General features: G+C 37.5%; 1 protein-coding gene across 3 annotated transcripts in view; it reads right to left on the bottom strand.

The window, feature by feature from the left end:
* Nucleotides 1-18,171, bottom strand: part of LOC128021219 (cell adhesion molecule 2-like) — a 392,008-nt gene extending 373,837 nt beyond the window's left edge. Inside the window, exon 1 of one of the 3 annotated variants that reach the window (XM_052608263.1) lies at nt 17,766-18,171. In XM_052608263.1, the coding sequence (XP_052464223.1) occupies nt 17,766-17,826 (61 nt within the window). In that variant the 5' untranslated portion in view covers nt 17,827-18,171. The remainder of the gene's footprint in view (nt 1-17,765) is intronic. The other 2 variants (XM_052608261.1, XM_052608262.1) reach the window with 2 other exon arrangements.
* Nucleotides 18,172-20,817: the final 2,646 nt, after the last annotated feature.

Raw genomic sequence — 20,817 nt, 5'->3', positions numbered from 1 at the left:
TCAACCATGAAGTCTGAGGTAAACAGGAGCTTTTAACTCAGCTGGGAATCAGTTATATCTATTTGGATCAAGAAGAAAAATGCAAGCACAGGCAGCTATGTGGTTAAGACAGAAAGAAATCTGTTGTGAAAATGTTTTCAACATCTCACTCTGATAATTACACAAGGAGTATGTTCAAGCTCTTCTGGGCTGTTTGGTATCAGACACATTTCATGCTTGTATTTTTATTTGTATCTCTCTCTCTATCTCTCAATCTCCCTTGTCAGACAGTATCTGGAGGTGAGAGGCCATGGAGGCAAGACCAAATAGCATGATTGCATAACATCCTGTCAAATGAGATCTGTCCATCTCGTCAATTTTGAAAGCTGAGCATCATTTGCTGCCCACGATAACTCATGACCCAGAGCATGAAATCTGGCATCAAAGGAAAGTGAATGAGAGTGATTCAAGGTAGTTCATGCATAATGTAAACAATCGTTCAAAATATTTGGGGTCAGTAAGACTTGGTGCCTCAGAAGCAGCTCTAAAACAAGTTCAAAACAGGTAGCATTATACAAAACACTGCCTTACCCACATGGAACCTGCTCTCGCAGGGAGCTCAGCAAATTTACATAACATTCACACGGCCAACACATCATTTAATACATCCATGTGCCTTTGTATGTTTCATTCATGAACCAAAAAACAAAACAAAAAAAACAAACACAGATCACTTCATCAGATCACTTCGCTTCAGAAAATCTTTACCATATTCAAATCCAACACCCATTTACCCCACCAACATTCTATATAGAAAATGCAGAAAACAATCCATCTAAACCTCCTCATTGGAGAATCAGCTGCCTTCTGTTTCGGACGCACTCTGCATCTCTTTCTTCTCATCATATGCCTTCTTCCCAGCCTCCATGACAAAATCTCAAATGGTGTGCATGCATGAAGGAAATATGGGAGTCAGATATACATGCTCCCTGTCCCTCATTATTCTATTCACCTGTGGAAGATGCACAATTCCTGTCCCTCATTAGATTAGAGTTGAGCTCAGCAGATGGGTATTTCTGTGGCAGAGGGTCCAGCCACTGCGCCTGGCACTGAGGACACATGGGTGGAGAAAAATCCACTCAGCTGGTTTGTCCATTGAGTATGTTTCCAGCACTAATGGAAAGGAAGCTGGTGGCTCTTTACCGGTGCATAAAGCCATAATGCAACCCTTATAATCCATCTATCTGAACAGTGGCAAACAATTTCCTCCTCTAGCTCTACTCAATTTCTCCTAGTGTCTGTTTCTCCCTCTCTCAGCATCTCAAAAGCTTAGCCACTGACTGAACATCTGAAAACAAAAGTGAGAGTGATTTCAGTTACAAAAGAAGAGGATCAATTCTGCCGTTTAGCTTGGATATGGGGTTTGACAAACGAGAGGAGATTCATAAACCTGGCCAGGGTTAATTGAGGGTCCTATTAATAAGCTCGGAGCAAAAACTCACCCTCCTTCAGGTCCTTGTAAAGCCCTGACTTTGACAGCATTTTAATTGCATCCTTTTGTATTAATTTGTGATCATTTTCTTTAGCGTTTAGGCACAACATGTTTATATATTTCTCCAGCACTTGATATGTTGTTAATTAAAAGGCATGATATTTGAAGCAAAGGGAAATGGATAAATACTTTTTTTTTTTTCTGTGCCGCAATAGCTAAGAGAAAAGGCTCAAATATCTTTCCTTGCAATAAAAAATATGTTCCTGTCTTGCATTATTCAAATGCCATGCCAACCTGGCAATCAGTCTTGCTTTAATGAACCTTCAGAATATATTATGACCATTGTAAGTAATAAAGCTTGTCAATCACATGACAGGATGGATTTCAAAACGATTTTCAAAACCCTAAAAGTCAATATTATTAATATAATATAATATAATATATAAGTGATTGCAAATAGTTTAAGTAGAAATACATTTTTCCAGTCCCTCAGCGTAAACAACTAATGGTGGATACAAGTAATATGAAATAAGAATATGAGCACTGTCCACACGAAGACAACAACTTTCATTTACGAAGTTGCTTCACATCAAGCGTGATCCCCGGGGCTGCTGCTGTGATGAGACGGAAACAAACTAACAAACAAATGTGTTCAATCTTTCTTCTGCTGCTACCTTGCTTTTGCTGTAGAAGCATGGGGCAACCCTGTGCTTCATTAGAAAAAGAAAAGAGAAAAAAGAATGAGGAGCTTTATTTGTTTCAAACAGCCAATGAGCCGTGCCTGTCTCTCAGATCCATGCAGAATAGGGGAGACAATGCAAGAGAATTGAGCCCAACATTATCAGCTTGGTACAAAAGCCTGCAGTCATCCCCTTCTTTCTGTCTTGCTCTCATCTTCCCCCTTAATTCCATTTTGAAAATGCAAACCACTGTAAAACTCCTTGCTCGACTTGCAGTAATGCTATTTTGCATACACTTATTATCCAAAAGCTGCTTCTTTTCTGTTAGCAATACGAATTTAGACACAAGAGACTCTTTTAAGCCCTAAGTGCTAAACAGAAGGAAACATTCAATGGCGACGTGATTCTCGCTCATTTACTCGAGATGATCTGGCCACTTTCTAAGAGTGAAGGCCTTCATTACTCAACAATCACTCTGACATCCAACGACCACATCTGAGCCACTGGCTAAAATCATCATTTAGCTTCGATATAATGATAGCCTGCCTGCAAGCATGCAAAAGGCCCTGTAAGACACTGAGCACCTAGAAGAACTTGTCAGAAACCCATATATATGTGAACAAAAAAATTACATTATTCTACATCAGAGATTCTCAACTGAAGTCGTCACTTATACCCTTACATATTTCCATATCTCGCCAGAAGATGCCATCTGCATCACTTCCAGTGCACTCTGCGTATAAATTGATTCACTTGTTCACTCATTTAGTTGACTTAATTAGCAGAGTAATGTATGGAATTAGGGTGTATGGGGCAATTCTGGCAATTCAGCTAAACCTTTCAGGATAGCGGCCCTCCAGGAGCTTGCTGATTAAACCTACATCTTTTGGGTTACAAACCCAGACTTTTAATACATAAGCCAAACCCAGTGAACTAAATGTCTACTGAACATTTATAAATGCAAACATACATTTCCAGTCATCATTTTTGCATAAATCCCAATGTTTTGTGTAAAATCCTTTATTATGTGAAGAATTAACACAAAGACCAGGCCTCGATTGCTTACTCGTCTGTCATTTGAGTTCAAAGCATCTGCAGGAGATGGCAGGCTGAGCGTGAGCTGGCACGGAGGAGCCGGGCTGGGGCACTGGGCCATAATGAAGTGTGCTGCCATCTCAGATCAGCTGGCTCCGATCCTCCCAGGGTCCATCATCTTGTCTTATCTTTACTCATTAGAGGGAGGAGGCATTAAGAATGGCGAATGTGTTAAGAACTACTGTGCCCTCTAAAACCAGGCAATTAAAGAGATGCTCCAGTATCCCGCAGAGGGACAGAGCCTCAGTCAAATGTGTGCTCACAAGACCTGAATTACATTTAAGGATATTATCCTCTTAAAAACATCTTGTTTTTACCAAGTTGCTCATGCTGTAGGACCATGAAATTACCACTTTGTTTACCAGCAGATGGAAAAGACAAAAAAGACACTCAATTCTTGAACTGGGGTAGCAGAGCACCATAACAGATGGTGAAAGGTCATTGTAGACCACCGGATTAGCTAAGTTTAGCATCTGCAGACAGTCAGATAGTGATAGTTGAGTGTGGTCTGGTTTGGGTGCAAGCATTTGGCCACATGGTTCTATTTCAAGAAGCACATGACAAAAACATTAAGCAGGATTGCCTATCTTGCACTGGATTTATGGTCATGGTCAGGTTAACACCTAGAGTTGGGTTTTCATACTTAGAACAATGCTGCAATCGGGTGTAAAACCACAGCTGCTGATGCAGCAAAACCTAAACAACTGTCAGTGCAATATACATTTATTTGCAAACAGTTAATTTAACAGTTACTCACAATCTACATTTCCTGTTCATCAATAAGGTGAGAACCAGAGCCATTATAAACATAAATATACTTGATTTAATTAAATTAATTGAAAAGTGTTGTGTCGTGGGTAATAGAATATGTTTGCAGTCATAATGACGACAGTAGTGCACACAAATTAGTATCTGTTCTGTGCTCTGGGGTGATTAGCACTTACACCGCATGTGTACTGTGCCCAAGCCCAACAGAACCATAAAATCAATGACCTGATAATAATAACTCTAAGACTGATGCTTGAACGACAAATCTAGAACCTGTAAGAATAGAAAAAAAGAGGAACTCTGTTCACACAAATAGCAAGTCTGTCAGACAATAAAAATAAGGGAACTGAGAGCCTATTCTTACTCAGACCTGGTTCCATTAAAAATAAAAAAACAAAAAAAATCTGAAACAATTATGTTACATCTAAAAAATAATCCATAATACCTCTCAACTCAACAAGCAAACTGTATAGGCACCAGAAGAACAGACCCCTACCTGGAACTTACACCAAGATGCAGATACCTGGCAGAGTAGACGCAACATTGAGAAGCACATTAATAAGTAATAACAAAAAGCACTCTAATTAGATTACACTGCAGCAAACATACAGAATATTGGTAACAAGGGACACAGTTTATGCTGGATTATTCTGCAGTCAGTTCTTTAAATTTAAGTGACTTAATTAGCTCAACCACAAGTGTAACAGTGAGCGCAAAAAAAATAAAAAAAATAAATAAAAACCTTTTGTAAACACCCTATAGGATCTCAAAGTTGAATTATGACAACACATAAACACGTGGATTTGATGGACTAGTTCTGTCCTCTTACACTCCATGCAGTTCAACAAATACCCCAACTGTAAACTTAAATGAAAACTCGCTACCATTTGCATAACTGAAAACAAAAAGAACAACAACAACAACAAAAAACACTTTCAAAGAGGGGTGAAAAGCACTGATGAGGTTGTCATTATATCTGGAAATGTGTTTCCAGTAAAGCTAGAAGGCTAATATTCTGAATCAGATTAGACATAGGAGGCACTCTGAGATGGTGGAGATTCATGTGAAATTCATGAACTATCAGAAAAGTTAATTATTCATCTATTTTAAAACTGCACAATTTGAATTCATAGTGAAATAAAATGGAGGAATGGTAGCTGAAAGTCATGACCAAAAGCCAAATTGAAACGCCTCTGAAAGAGAATAGAGACAGTAAGTTTAGTGCAAAGAACAAGGACGCTTAACTTCCTGTTTATCTGCGAGTTTTATCTGTAACACCGTCGAGGGTGAAACATGGTATCCTCCCTCCTACATATGCCAAGAAACAAAAGCTGTATGTCTATTGTACTACAGAGGATCGCTGACCTTATCTGAGCAGGTGGACAAGGCCAGCTGACATGATAATAAAGCCATGCTGTATCAACAGTTGCAGCATGTTTGCTTTTGCTGAAAGAGATTTGTATGCTTTTCCATTTTCAATTTCAATTTTAAACATGAAATAAGAAAGAAAAAAAGTTACACCAATATAACAAAATCCTTATATACCTTTTTGTGATTTTTGCAATCATAATAAACGATTGTGTGGAGGTAACGGAGAGAGGCAAATTACAAAAATAAATAATAATAATAATAATAATAATAATAAATAGGTCAAAGATACAAATGAAATTAGTTCTTTAAGTTTTTCAGATGAGTTTAGTGTTCAGATACAATATTTGACACAAATTTTGAGCTGAACGCACATGAACATCTCCACAAGTTGCAACTGCAAATCAGAAACACAATTTAAACGTGGCAAACGCAGTGGATGCAGTGCCTGTATTAATGATAAATTTATTATTTTAATTAAATTATTTTACTTTCTATCATGATAGAATGATTTCATTTACAGCACCTTCATTAATCAAATAAAAACAATTCTAACACACACCCAATTAACATTCTTTTTTCATCATGTAGATGTAGAGATAAAGGTAAACTCTCTGTAACATCAAGTACGTCCTGCGTTTTTGTGATAATTTTGCAGATAAATTAGGAATTATGCATGACTGCAAAGAGGAATTATGCATGACTGCAATGAAGGCAACACTTTGTTGATTTTGCGTTGTGTTCAGCTATCGTGGGATTATAAAAAACTCGAGGAACTGAGAGAAAGACTTCCAATTTTCACCAGTGAAATAGGCAAAAATGTCACTTAACAAAACACCCAAGCCATACCTGTAGGCACCAAAATATCATAGAAACTTGGGTGTTCATTTGACACCCTAGCAACAGTCAAAACACCTTAGCAACTGCATAGAAATGTGCTGGCAACCACCCACAATACCTAACATAGTGGCTGGGGACTTTCACACAAGCAAGCACCACTCAAGTTTTCTTCAGAAATGTAAAAATCTACTTTGCATGTTTACTAACAAGCTCTGCATTCTTTCTAACTGATGGGTGAATATGTCGTTCTTTCTTGGTTTTGTTTTTTTTGCATTTCCTATAATACTTCGCATAACATTCCTGTAATGCCAAGCATAGCATCTGCAGTGAAATGGTTGAACTAACAACCTGTTTGTTGTACAGGTTAATTAGACAAAACTATTCAACTGAAATAGTCGGACGTAAAGTAGCTAATCCATCTGCAGGATGCTCAGCTTATGGTCGATTAAATGCAATACTGACATGCAAGAAAACAGACTTGTTTACAGCAACATCCATACCGCAAAATCAAACAAATGTAGTCATGAAAATGTGAGAGAGTGCTGAGATTCAGCTGGCTGCTGAAGGGCTGATGGTCTGTTAGTGACTGCGAAAATGAGGAGGAGAAAATGAGCGTGTGTGTGCGCGCGCTTGAGTGTGTGTGCACACTCTGGCAGGTGCATATTGTCCTGAGCTTCTGATTAATTGATTGTTTACTGTATTTGCAGGTGTTAAATTCTCTCTCTCAAGAGGCAAATGGCACTGCACAACCCCAACAGCAGATGACAAGAGACGAAAGGGAGGTGGAGTGAGGGGCACAGAGAGAAACAGAGAAAAAGTGAAGGTAGACCTTCATTATGCTGCAAAGATTATAGCCGAACGGGTGTCACATGATGATTTTTAAGCAAATATATGTCAAGAAAATGGTCAAAATACATACTGCGAGGCTGTTAAAATCTCATAGAGGTAAAACAACTGACAGTTTAAAGGCTCAAGTGACATTAACCAGCGATGCACCCACAGATTTGGTTGAAATATTGTGTTGATTAATGACCTCTACAATCCTGCTCTGAAAATCTTGTCCTCTCCCACTAAGCCGATGTTTGTTGCCTTGCATCTTCAGTCCTCAAAGCCAGACAGTGCAGTTGTGAAAACTGACTTAATGCGGCAGTCAAAGCCACATCTATCGGAGAGAGTAACAGGCGACAGTGGGTGGAAACATATCTTTGTAGGTAATCTCTCTCATAGGAGAGCCCACAGGGGGTTATTTTCAAGTATTTGATTTACTGACCCTGATTCCCCCCCAGTGCCTCTAGCTCACCATTTTCAGATGTTCAATTTTACTGAACTAACTCTTTCATCTACCTTTGTCAATAAAACTGATTGATTACCCAATCGCAGCGCGAGCCTGGAGCTGGTGTCATCTCTTGTGAAAGATCACATTGTACACTGGCAAAATCCGAGATTATCTGGAAGAGAGGGTAGCTAATTTTCCATTAAATCCTAATGAAATCAGCTGAGGGCATTACGATAACAGAGAGGAGTGAACTATGAGTCAAGGACACCTGGCTGTTCCTTTCCAGGTCTTTGGTTTAATTTGTAAGGCGACTGTACTGTAGCATGACCTCACATACTCTCATGCTTTTACTCACTTCTCATTTGTACTTAAAAGGACAGGTTACACTCAAGTGAAAAGTCTGTAATTATCTATTAATTTACATTTCTGTCATGTCAAACAAATGACGTTCTTTCTTCTGCAAAACGCAACTGTTCAGAACAACTTTGGAGCCTGTTGACTTCAAAACAGAAATAACAATAATTTGTTAAATTTACTGTAAAAACATAAAAATAAAAAAAGACAGCTGGGCTTAAATGTACTGATAATCACCATAAGAATATGTATAGGTGGTAAAATAGAATTATATACATAGGTGGTAAAAGAGAAAGCTACATCAGCTCATCGTAAGTGGCCTGTCCATAAAATATGGTCATTAGTCAATACTCATGAATAGATGGTCTACAGATGTCGCACGCAAAGAAAAAAATGGCAAAATGGTGAAATAAACTCTAAAAATAATAATAAACATTAACTAACTTACATAAAACACATTTTATGTAACAAAACATTTTACATGTGCAGGTTAAACTGGAAGAGATAAAATGATTGCAATATATTATTATATTATATAATAATAATTATTATAATTATTTATTTTATTTTATTTTTTGCCTCAAGTCATAGAGCTGTTTTTACCTGCCTTTTACAGTATTCTTCAGTAAAATTACATGTAATGTAAAGTTAAACTAGATAAACAGTTTATGCTACGGTAACTAAAGTTAACCAATTAATTTGAACTGTTTTCGGTTAAAAAAAATAAATAATAATAACAATAATCTTCTTTTGAGTTCCACAGAAAGAAAAGAAAAATAAACAGATTTAAAAGTATGAGAAATTTCATTTTTGGATGCATTCTCCCTTGTAGTATGCCATCTTTTCATAAACAAAAATGCCATCTTAACATTTTTACCAATACAAAATATTCAGCATCATATTTGTTTGACTATAGCTCAAGTCATCTCTTAATCTTGAGTTAATTCCTTAAAGAATTTCCTCCTGTGTGTCTCTTTGCATAAGCTTCAATGAGATTACCAGACATACTGTGAGCTTAAGCAAATCATTTAGATTAGCCACCACAAAGGCTAATAGGATACAAGAACCTCAATGAAAGCCATTATAGAGCATGTCAGTCATTTTCTGATTAAATCCATCTCAAAGGTCAGCTAAGTAGTTTAGACAACATGTGAACAAGACAATGACAACTGTTAAATCACCCACATAACTGCAACATGACAATTTTTTAGAAGATATATCTTCGTAGACTGTTGCCATGATTCAGCAAATAGTTTGTGTTTTGAAAGCCGTTCAAACATCACTGTGAAAGGGCATCTCCTTTCCAGCACCTTTTGGGAGAAGAGGAAGTGTTATGCCAGGCACTAGATGTACCAGTTGACAGTTCCACCCACTTTTTGTTTTAACTTTTTCAAACACCTGAAAGAACAAAAGAGGGTCTTTGATCATGGGAAATCCCTCACGATTTCAGCAGGGCTTCATCGGCTCAGCTCCATTCTGAGTCTGGGGGGAAACGCTCCAAGGCCCAGATACTTGTATGCAGAAAGAGAGAGTACGATAGAGAGAAAAGTAGAGATGAGACAGCAGGATGGAGGAGAAAGACACAGACATGAAAAACAAAAATGGAAAGCGAGGGGGGGGGGGAGCAAATAGCTTGGGTTCTCTGTTTAGGAGGCTTCCAGCAACCCAACAAGAGGACAAATACAAAGAGGAGGAGGATATTCACCTCTAATCCTGTTCTCCATCCTGGCTCAATCAGCCAACCAAACAAACACCCACATATGCAACACAGTTAGAAAGAGGGACACGCTCAGCCTCTTTAGACTCTAAAGAAATGGGAGGAAGAGACTTGAACTGCAATAATACCACACACACACGCAAGACAGGACGGGCCATAGGAAGTGCTCCATACTGCATTCCAAAGAGAAAGGCTTGTTTAATCTGTGTTGTTCCCTTGCTAAATTAATGACAGACAAATGCTTATTCCATTCAGTAGAAATGGCAGCATATGCCCAACTCCATTTCTCACCTGTCTGAGCACATTTGCCTGTGCTGCCGCTCACCTGCAGATGCTTTTCACGCTCCACAACTGACAAAGACAACACACAAGGAATGAAAAAAAGCCATTAACCTCTCCTTTCAACACAAATACAGCTGCACATACTCATACATGCCAGTCCTTTCCTGAAGGAGTGCTTTCCCACGCTACTTCCATAAAAGGGCCGACTCCAGGAAGGCCAAGGCCCAGCTTTGAATTACTCTGTTGGGATAAGCTGACTGAGAGGCAGGGGGCCAGAGACTTGCCTCAATGCACAGTAGCCCACACAATTAGGTATGAAAAAAGCATTTTGTGTCAATTATGTTTTTTTGCCCTTAAAGGAATAGTTCACCCAAAATGTAATATTTGCTAAAATGTAGGTCTACTCAGTGTGAGGCCTCCCAAGTTGTATATTAGTTTGTATCTTGTATCTTTGGAGAAATTAGTAGCATTATATCACTTGCTCACCAATGGATCATGTCCAGTGAATGAGTGCGGTCAGATGTTAAAAACCATTACAATAATACACAAGCAATCCACATGACTCCAGTTCATTTGTGAAGTAAAATATTTATGTATGTAATAAACATGTTTTAAACTTCAAATAGCAAATTCAGGGGTTAAAGCAAAAAAAGCAAGGTGGGCAGCACATGTAAAGCATGCAATGACTGTGGCAACTTTAACACTTGAAAGGATACTATGGCAAAGTTACTGCTTTCTTAATTCAAACTGATTTTCTTTTTCATGAAAATATGGTTGACCTGAAGAATGAAAGCAGTGTCATACAAAATTTTCAATGAAAAAATAGTTGTCTTTTAATTACAAAAAGTAAAACAATGCAGCTGTATGTAGAATTATTTTAACTAATCTAAGGCTGGAACTATTGATTATTTTGGTAATCAAGTAATCTACTGATTATTTTGACAACTGAGTAATCAGATATATTTTGGAGATTTAACAAACAGATCTAAGTGAAAACCAGACTTTAATATTGCTATTTACTGTATATATATATATATATATATATATATATATATATATATATATATATATATATATATATATATATATATATATATATATTTTTTTTTTTTTTTTTTTTTTTTTTTTTTTTTTTTAACGATGAAGGAATAATAATTGGCTCAAAAAAATACATACATACATACAAACACATACACAAATACACAATGTAATATGCCTACACATAATATGAACATAATCAACTTGAATACATTATGTATTAAAACAAATACCTGCAGAGGGTGCCAATGGCCTGGTGACGTTTCACTTTACAGTGTGATTAAACAATGTTTAAATCAATTACATTTTAATATTTGGCCACATACATATTTATTATTATTATTTTATTTTTTTAAATTACGATGTACAATGCATGGCATATTTAGACATATGTTGATCCTCATGTGTTGGCAAATGTTTATAAATGATTTACGCTACAAATCTAGTTCGATAATGCACACAAGCCTTTCACACATACATCCTTTACTGGTAAAGTTACCATTAATAGATGATGTGTAAACAGGACCTTTTCAAAAATGTTGGTGTTGTTGTGGCAATCATATAGTTCTTACAATTAATAATAATAATTCCTTACATTTATACAGTGCTTTTACGGGCACTCAAAGCACTTTATAAGGGGGTAATATCATCAACCACCACCACTTATGGAGATGACATGGTTACTCTGAACTGTTTACAAAGCTCAGCTGCTTCATAATTAGCTTTTCTATATAAATATGCACTAGATGGACATATTTGACCATTGCGCCCCCCAGCTTTTTGTAGTGCTTCTCCATTCTTTCATCTGGGTGACTCTGCAGTTGGACACTATTTTGCACGTCTCATGATTATAACAGCAAAATATTCTTATTGGTTAGTAATGTTAGTTTGGCTGAGAGTTAAAGCTGCTCCTCTGATACCATTGGTAGGCAAAGTCATGGATTCGATTCGATAAAGATTTTTTTTTTTTTTTTGCAGCCAGACACTGCACGGCGGAAATCTGGCATGGTTCCAGTGAACTTTAAGCCTTGCAAATTATTACTTTCTCTGGTAAAATAAGTTTTCTCACCTGAATTAGAAGAGGAGTATGCACAGTCGACGCACGATTTACAAGAGAACAGTCTAATACAGTTCTAAAACAATGCAATACAATACAATATCTTGGTGAATTTTAATGCTGCCGCATTAATTTAATTTTAAAACAGTGGATGGACTTTTTCATTGAGGGAAGCATTATTATGGATTATGAACTTTTATTTTGGCCAAAAGCAACAATTAAATGTTAAAATGCCTTAGTGGATTTGATTATTACAAACACGCAGCTTTTCAAGATGTTAAGGAATGGACTGGAGATTTGTGGATTACTTGTATATCACTGTAATGTTTTTACCAGCTGTTTTAAATCTCATTCTTACCACACACAATCAATGCAGAGGTTTTTTTTTTTTTTTTGCCAGCTGAGTGGGTTTTCTGAATTTGTGTATGCTTTGCACGAGAAGATTCAGCAGAGATTCAGAGCGCAAGACTGTCACAGCACCATAGAGCCAAGAGAGACGGAAAAAGTAAGAAAGATTGTGTGTACACAAGCAGTCCATGAAGAGGGAACGTACCCACCAAACAGAAACAAGTATAAATGGCATACATCCTCTATGAAGCAGGACCACATAGTCCTCCCACTCAGTTCTGGTGTCTCTGAGGAGGGAGCCAAGCTTTGCTATTACTCACAGCAGACGTTCGCACAACAGCACTTCATATGTACTATAGTACTCCACATGCAGGGAGGAGCTGTGTTAATGATAAATTAACACAGCCATGCTCCCCCGAAACCCCAGCTGCTGGCAGCTTGCAGTGATCCCTCTGGACGGATGTGCCAGGGATGTGCCTGCACTTGTGCTGCAAACGTTCAGCCTCAACAAGGAAGGCTGGCACTGATTTAAGAGTAATCGATGACATGCATAAAAGTTGGAATTGCATGCTCACTGCAGATGGGCACTGGAGCACTAAAAAGGCAGTTAACAAAATCAAATAATAAGAATTTTCTGCATTACAAGCAGAGATGGGACCAAGTCACACATGTGCAAGTCTCAAGTAAGTCTCAAGTCTTAACCTTCAAGTCTCAAGTAAGTCCCAAGTATTTTTTTCTTGGGCAAGTCAAGTCAAGTCAAGTCACAAGCTATGTCAAGTCAAGTCCAAGTCAAGTCACCTTAATATTGTTATTTTACCTGCAGAATCTGATCTTAATAAAGTTAAAAGACAAGATATAAGTAACTGTCAGTAAATTAAAATAATTTGGATTTGCATTGTAAATACTCATGTTCAGTAAAATACATCATGGAATCAAACAAAATTGTAACTTCCTAAAATTTATTTATTTTTCACTTCTGCCAACAGTGTTTGAAATGTTTTACATTTTCAACATTGAGTCCATAAAACTAAACATCCAACAGACTCCTATCTGAACACCTCTCTCTCTCTCTCTCTCTCTCTCTCTCTCAAACACAGTTTACATATAACATTAAACTGTTACTTTTCTCCTCTCCCTTTCTCTCTCTCAGAGTATAGAATATAAATATGACGTATTTTCAGTTGTTTCATACTTTTTTGTTATGTACAGTACAGACCAAAAGTTTGGACACATCTTCTCATTCAAAGAGTTTTCTTTATTTTCATGACTATGCAAATTGTAGATTCACACTGAAGGCATCAAAACTATGAATTAACACATGTGGAATTATATATGGAATTATATACATAACAAAAAAGTGTGAAACAACCAAAAATATGTCATATTCTAGGTTCTTCAAAGTAGCCACCTTCTGCTTTGATTACTGCTTTGCACACTCTTGGCTTTCTCTTGATGAGCTTCAAGAGGTAGTCACCTGAAATGGTCTTCCAACAGTCTTGAAGGAGTTCCCCGAGAGATGCTTAGCACTTGTTGGCCCTTTTGCCTTCTGTCTGCGGTCCAGCTCACCCCTAAACCATCTGGATTGGGTTCAGGTCCGGTGACTGTGGAGGCCAGGTCATCTGGTGCAGCACCCCATCACTCTCCTTCTTGCTCAAATAGCCCTTGATGCCTTCAGTGTGACTTTACAATTTGCATATTCATGAAAATAAAGAAAACTCTTTGAATGAGAAGGTGTGTCCAAACTTTTGGTCTGTACTGTACATAACAAAAAAGTATGAAACAACTTAAAATACGTCATATTTATTTTCTGTACTGTATATATATATATATATATATATATATATATATATATATATATATATATATATATATATATATATATATATATATGCACTTCTCATGATTGGGTAATCGCGGCAGCTACATTAGTTTTTCTGATTAATTGTTTTGCTCTATGAGAAAGACAAGGTAACAAAATATTCGGGGCTTATGCCCCCTTAGCCCAGCCCTAGCGCCGCCCCTGGAATGCGTTTTTTTGATTGCCTGCTAGCGGATCATTAGGGGCCGTTCACATCACGTCTTTTGCGCGCGCAAGTTCGTTATTTCCAATGTAGGCGCGCGGTATGCGCGCTCATAATGGAAGCAACGCGCTCGTGCGCGTCGCACCGCATCGAGTTAAAAACATCTAAACTTTTCAGAATGCCGCAAGCGCACCGCAGGTCATGTGACAATAACTAACCAATCAGCTTCATCCTTTCCCGTATCAACGTTGAAAGCTCAGCTAAGATGAAGGAACAGCTGTTCATAACTGTATATGGATTGCCATTTTGAAACGAATTTAGTAGCAGAACTACTGCGAGCGATTTTTAGTGCTGCAAATCCATTTATCCTTTGCTGAAATTTCCGCGTCTTCAATGAGAGAGAGCGTGTCATGGATGCTTAGCAACGACAGACGCCCCAGGAGCACTTCTGTCCGAGCGCTTTGGAAAGAAGGAGAAAGCGGCGCGACTAGCGTTTTCCACGCGTTTTTTGAAGTTTTCTATTGAAGACAAAAGCGATGACCCTCGGTACCTCTCGGGCTGACATGTTGATGTGATGTGATATCTGATTTAAGTGGGCGTGGTGTGTGTAAGGAAGAGAGGGCATGACTGATGATAGTGTCCTGATCCAGTCACGACGCTATTCTCAGCCTGCGCTCCAGCTGAGTAATCAACTTTATTTAAAAAAATAATTTATATATTTTATATTCAAACTGAAAACATGATGTGATTAACACTCAAGTCATTCAAGTCATCGTGTCTCAAGTCAAGTCAAGTCCCGAGTCTTTAACTTCCAAGTCCGAGTCAAGTCTCAAGTCCTAAAAATAGCGACTCGAGTCGACTCGAGTCCAAGTCACCAAGTCACAAGTCCCCATGTCTGATTACAAGTGTAACATTTTATGTAAGGGAAAGCATTTTATGTTCATAGTTTTATATTAATTATAGCTATACGGATTTCACATATTTGACATCAATGATTTTTAAGCCATTCATGAATATTGGATAAGAACTTTAAAAATCTACATATGAAAGGAAAAAATGGCATAAAGATTACACACACAACATTTTAAGGCGATGTAATACTTGTAAAGAGGTGTGTGTGTGTGTGTGGTGATTTTTTTTCTTTAATTTTCATTATTTCTTTAGTTAGATAGATAGACTCTGAGAGGTGTGTTAAAGAACTGAAGGAGGCACTTGCAGCCAGTAGGGCTGTTGACTGGGTGCTGAGAGACACAGGCTCGGTGATTTACGGGCACAGAGAGAGAAGGCTGGGGGAAATCAATACATAGCTTCAGTCTCACCCTCGCTGCCGACTCATTAGAAGTGAAGCTTTGAGGAATGTGCTTAATTATCTCTGATTATTAATGGCCCACCTCTCAGACTGATTACCAACACACAGCATAGGGTATTTTGTCAAAAGTTGGGGCAGAGGAGGGAAGCCACACACACACATAAATAAATCTGAATGCACTTCCCCTTCTTCCCCTTCTGTCTCTATTGCATTCATCCTGCACATACATAAACTGACAGATCTGCAAACCAGACTGTTTAAGATGTAAACACCTTTGGTCAGAGTAGTCGTGTTTCATTGATATTCAGACCAAGCCAGATCGGTTTGGAGTTCCTGAAATATTTCTATATATAATTATTCATTTTCATGAATATCACTTAACTGAATGAGCTTGTAGCAAGAATCTATAACATAAAGGAAAGTCAGGTCTTAATTCTTTTAATGTGTTGCAATAAATAGTGATTCAGATTTTTATATTTACTTATATTTTGTAGAGTGGCCACTGTGGCTGTTATCAGTCACAAAAGTGAACTTGTAAGCTACTACAATCTTGACAAATACAAAGACTATTCACAGAAACATTAAAAATACCTTTGTTTGTAAATTAAAATAAGGCATTTTACTATACATTAACCTTATTAATATTCATGAGCAACGTAGCCTATTAGCCATTTAGTGACGTCAAAACCATATCACCACTTTGTAAAAAGGGATGCCCATTTTTGGAATCAATTTTGACGAACACAGGTGTTTGTTAGTATAAGCAACTTTAAGATCATATCTAAGGTTAGACTCAAAAAATGTATACATCATCTTAATAGATGACACATTGGGATGTGATGTATGGGCGGGCGGTGGCTGCTACTCACGAGGTATTGGCGGGGCAGCGTAACCTTTCTCTCAAGGTACACAAAACAAATAGCCTACCCACATTTAAGTGGTAAGACACTGAGCTTTAAGACGAGTACTAAACCCTTACCTCAAGCAAACATTACTTTCATAGTGCGCGAAAAAGGAATAAGGCACGTTCAGCTGACGTATTCATCAAGTATTCCTGTCACTAACGGTCATCCCGCTGGAACAGTGCGCGCGACCTTGCCCTGCTGATCCTATGTAGGTGTCGCGCGTCAATGGTGGGCACCGACTGAGACTACAAGATTTAAGTTAAAAAATAAATAAAAAAAATAAAACCCCGCTGGCAGCTTTCTTTAAGAACTTCTGACAGCGTAATGTTTAATTTACTGTTGGGAAAAAAAATGAGCGAATAAGACATAAGACTGACAACGGTCAACTGACAGTAGCTAGTCTACTAGTTCAGCAAGTCTTTTTCTGAGAGGAAAAAAAAGCTTATGCTACTACGACCCCAAGACGCGGACTGCCGCAAATACCATACTGGAATGACTGTGAAATTGTCCTAAAAAACACATCCAAACCAGATTTATGACGCTAAAAAGCACTTAAACAATTAGCTTCACGCTACACGAAATCGAGGGCTTTATAGCCAGAACAAAAGATACATGATTATAAACGACCACGTTACAAGGGTAAAACACAAATCGATATTACCCCATAACTAACCATACCACATCCCTGCCAGAATAAAATAATAGCCTATATACCTATAACTATATTAAATACATAACAAGGAAAAACACCACATGATTTAACGCTACAACATTCTGCTTAAATACTTGGCGCTTTTTTAATAAATAAATAACATGTATGCATATAGGCTTTGGCTTTAAAACGCAATAAAAGCGCTGCGTTTATTATATAAAGTTCAGATCAGCTAAATAAAAGCATGTATCAATTAAATGGATTCCCTTATGGTGGTGAATTTATCTAAAACACATTTTGACTTGTAATCCATAAAAGCGGGGCTCTAGCTCAGCAGTGTGTGCAGGCTTATCCGTGATAAGATTCTGTATCAGTGCTGGGCAAACGTGCAAAATTTCTTCAGAGCAATGATGACTAACGGGAAACTGTCCCCGTACTCACTCGAGGCCCTTTGGAGATATTATGGAAATGCAAATCATCATCATTCCAAAGCATAAAGCCCCTTCTACATAGTGCGTAATGATGATGAGCCCCCAAATTGCAAAGCACTGCATAGGCTGCCTTAAAGTTTGAAGCGCTCTTACCTTTAAGGACGATCCCGCAGATGCTGTACAGGGTGAACAACATGTGCTGCTTCATCATCATATTGCCTTCCTTCTATAACAGCTGTCCGCTGGCAGTCAACACACTTTCTTCGCTCCTTCGCTTCTCCGCGCGCTGCTGATGGGGCTTATCCAGGTGCAGGCTGCTGCAATCAATACTACAGGCTCCTTCGACAACTTCTCCTCGGCTGAAGTCCCACTGCGCTTTCCGCACGCCGTTCGCTTGACGCTCGGACTGAGCTCGAGGACTGCGAAGCGCTCCGACACAGTAGAAAAGTACAGCTCGCGCATCTATCGCCTCCTGGGAGCACGAGCAGGCAGAGTCCCGCCTCCGCAGATTGACAGATGAGGTTGGGGAGCCAATAGCGCGCGGATGAAATTATTCTCCGCTCAGACTGGTTCTCGATTCCTCAGTCCATATGATTGAAGAATCGAGGAAATATAATGCGAGTACGTGCAATGCCACCGATTGCTCCCCGTCTGGCTGTAATGCATTGCGTAATGAAACTATCTATATGGATAGACTAATGATGATTTAGGCACGTTTTCGAGTGGATTTGATTACACAGACATACAGCAGTCCTGAATGGACAGCTACCATGGGATCTAACAGCGCACCCCTCACTGAGATCAAATAGACTTGACTGTGCTCACAGCCTTACTACTGATACAAACCACTAGGCGGATAATATTGCATCGTCGTCATTCTGTGCATGATCTACCCAGCTACCCAGAGTGCCTAACTTCCCTGTTTTTGTATGTTTGTACAATTTGTTTTGCAATAAATAAAGTAAAATAAAAACACCGAGTGCCTAACGTTTTGAAATTGTAAGGTCTCAAACTGTTTTAGGCCAAAATTCGTATTAATATATATATATATATATATATATATATATATATATATATATATATATATATATATATATATATATATATATATATATATATATATATATAATTGTATATAATTCATAACATGTGCAACTTGCCTGGAATCCTGAAAAAACAACAACAACCAGTATCACGTAGTTGATAATTGCCTAAATTTATAAATGCATGCAAATCTAATTTAATAGTGTTTCAAACTAGTTGTTTGAAGGAGAAAAACACTGCTAGAGAAAACATTTGCATAATTACACTTTTCACTGAATGTCACCTGCCATTATCAGCTTTACAGCAAAATTCGAAACAGAAAAACAATTGAATACAACTATTTTTGAAAAAACAAATTATTATATCAAACCATTTTTTTTGGGGGGGGGGGGGTCAAAATGGTATTAACAAATACACATTTGTAACATTTAAAACATGAGAACAGAGACAAACAGAGAACATTGAACATTTCAGTTACAAGTTCAGTATCAAATTTGTATTAATCTAACAGTATCTATCTACATATACAGTAATTTTTAGGTCTTGACAAGACATGCTTCCTTGAGTGGAAATTTAATGCCAGATCTTAATATTATTCTAAATATTTTATCACACAGTGGCATTACCTTTATCTCATCCAATGAGCTGAAGAGAATTTAAGAGGCAAATTATATATTTTTAACCAACCATTCAAATAAAAGAGATTGTTAAAACGAAATGGGATTTCTTTTTCTTTTTTATAAGTTTCCAATGTTTCTGGTGTGATAACTCAGAAAAGTCACCTTGCTTCAGAAAATCCAATTTAATTTCATTTTTAAAATACGATTTCTCATCCTGCAGAAAAAAGATCAATTTGATTCCTTAAAAGTTTCACACTCTGATCAGAGCATCCAGTTCACCATAAAATGTGTCAAGTCTCTTCTCGTTTCTACTACTTAGCTGACACATGTTCTGAAGGGCAGTCTGTACAGCTCTCAAGTTAATCTTGCCCTTTTACCATCACCTTCTACTCAAATTAGTTTTTGAAAATGCATTAAAATAGAATTCCAAGCACTACTTGTCCATTAGTTTAAACAGCACTTGGAGTCATACTGGTGTTAACACTTAAGGTTTTTTTTTTTTATGAATGTTTCATTGGTAATACTTCAAACAAACCACTTACACTCACCATTATTTTCACAATATTTATATTTGGTATATTTACATTTTGTAAATCACCCATACAAATTATGAGATAAAGCCATGATTCAGTCTAAACACACTCATGCTCTCTCTCTTTCTCTCTTTTCTTCTATTACTCTTTATCATGCTTCCAGCCTGATAGATAAAGATAACAAGGCATTACCATATAGCTTTTTTAAGATGTCCTCCCAACATGGTTTTCTCCCTCCAAAGCAGTAAACCGAGTTGTCAAAGTGACTCTCATAGCTGTCAGCCGCACTTTTGCAGTGGCAAATCCCCAAGAAGCACATGCGAAATACAAGCAAGAACCATGGTCTGTCAAAAACTAGCTAACATTAAGTCCAAAAAACATTTCACAATAAAAGGACTGGCAGTTGAAGAACACCAAAAACGCAATGAGAATGATTTTTGTGATATTTGAGAAAAATATTTGGGAATTAAAAGCAGAGCAGTAGTTTCAATGAAAGACACTGGAGATAATCAAACAATCTTTCATAAATAAATAGATGTGTGTGTATCATGATACCAAAGCATATCCTGCGAATCTTCTCCATTCATGTTGTGAATTGTGAAAGTGGTATTTGTTGAGACCTCAAAACATAAAAAAAAAAAATGTTTCATTAAAAAATAAATGTTTCATTTCGTTGAATAACCTAAACGTCAGTAAAGGCATTTGCATGGAAACTAAAAAACATGGCCAGGGCCAAACATAAGTGCGTCAATCAGGTTTAGCTTGAACGCTTTTAAATATTGATCCCTGGTAAAATAAGACTAGCATAAGCTGGAAAACTAAGTGTATATAAAGTAATATAAACCCATCATGCTGGTGAGAATTTATGCTCACATAATACATCACAATTTTTGGAATTAATCAATACAGGTACAGTTGGAGTACTCAGTTTAGCTTCTAACTGCATATCAGAGGCATCTCTGGCAAAAAAAAAAAAAAAAAAAAAAATTTAAGAGAGAGAGAGAGCAT

Source organism: Carassius gibelio, chromosome A10 (genome assembly GCF_023724105.1).
Source record: "Carassius gibelio isolate Cgi1373 ecotype wild population from Czech Republic chromosome A10, carGib1.2-hapl.c, whole genome shotgun sequence".
NCBI classification, from domain to species: Eukaryota; Metazoa; Chordata; class Actinopteri; order Cypriniformes; family Cyprinidae; genus Carassius; species Carassius gibelio.
Note: the sequence above shows the minus strand (reverse complement) of the source record. Positions and strands in the feature narration are given on the sequence as shown.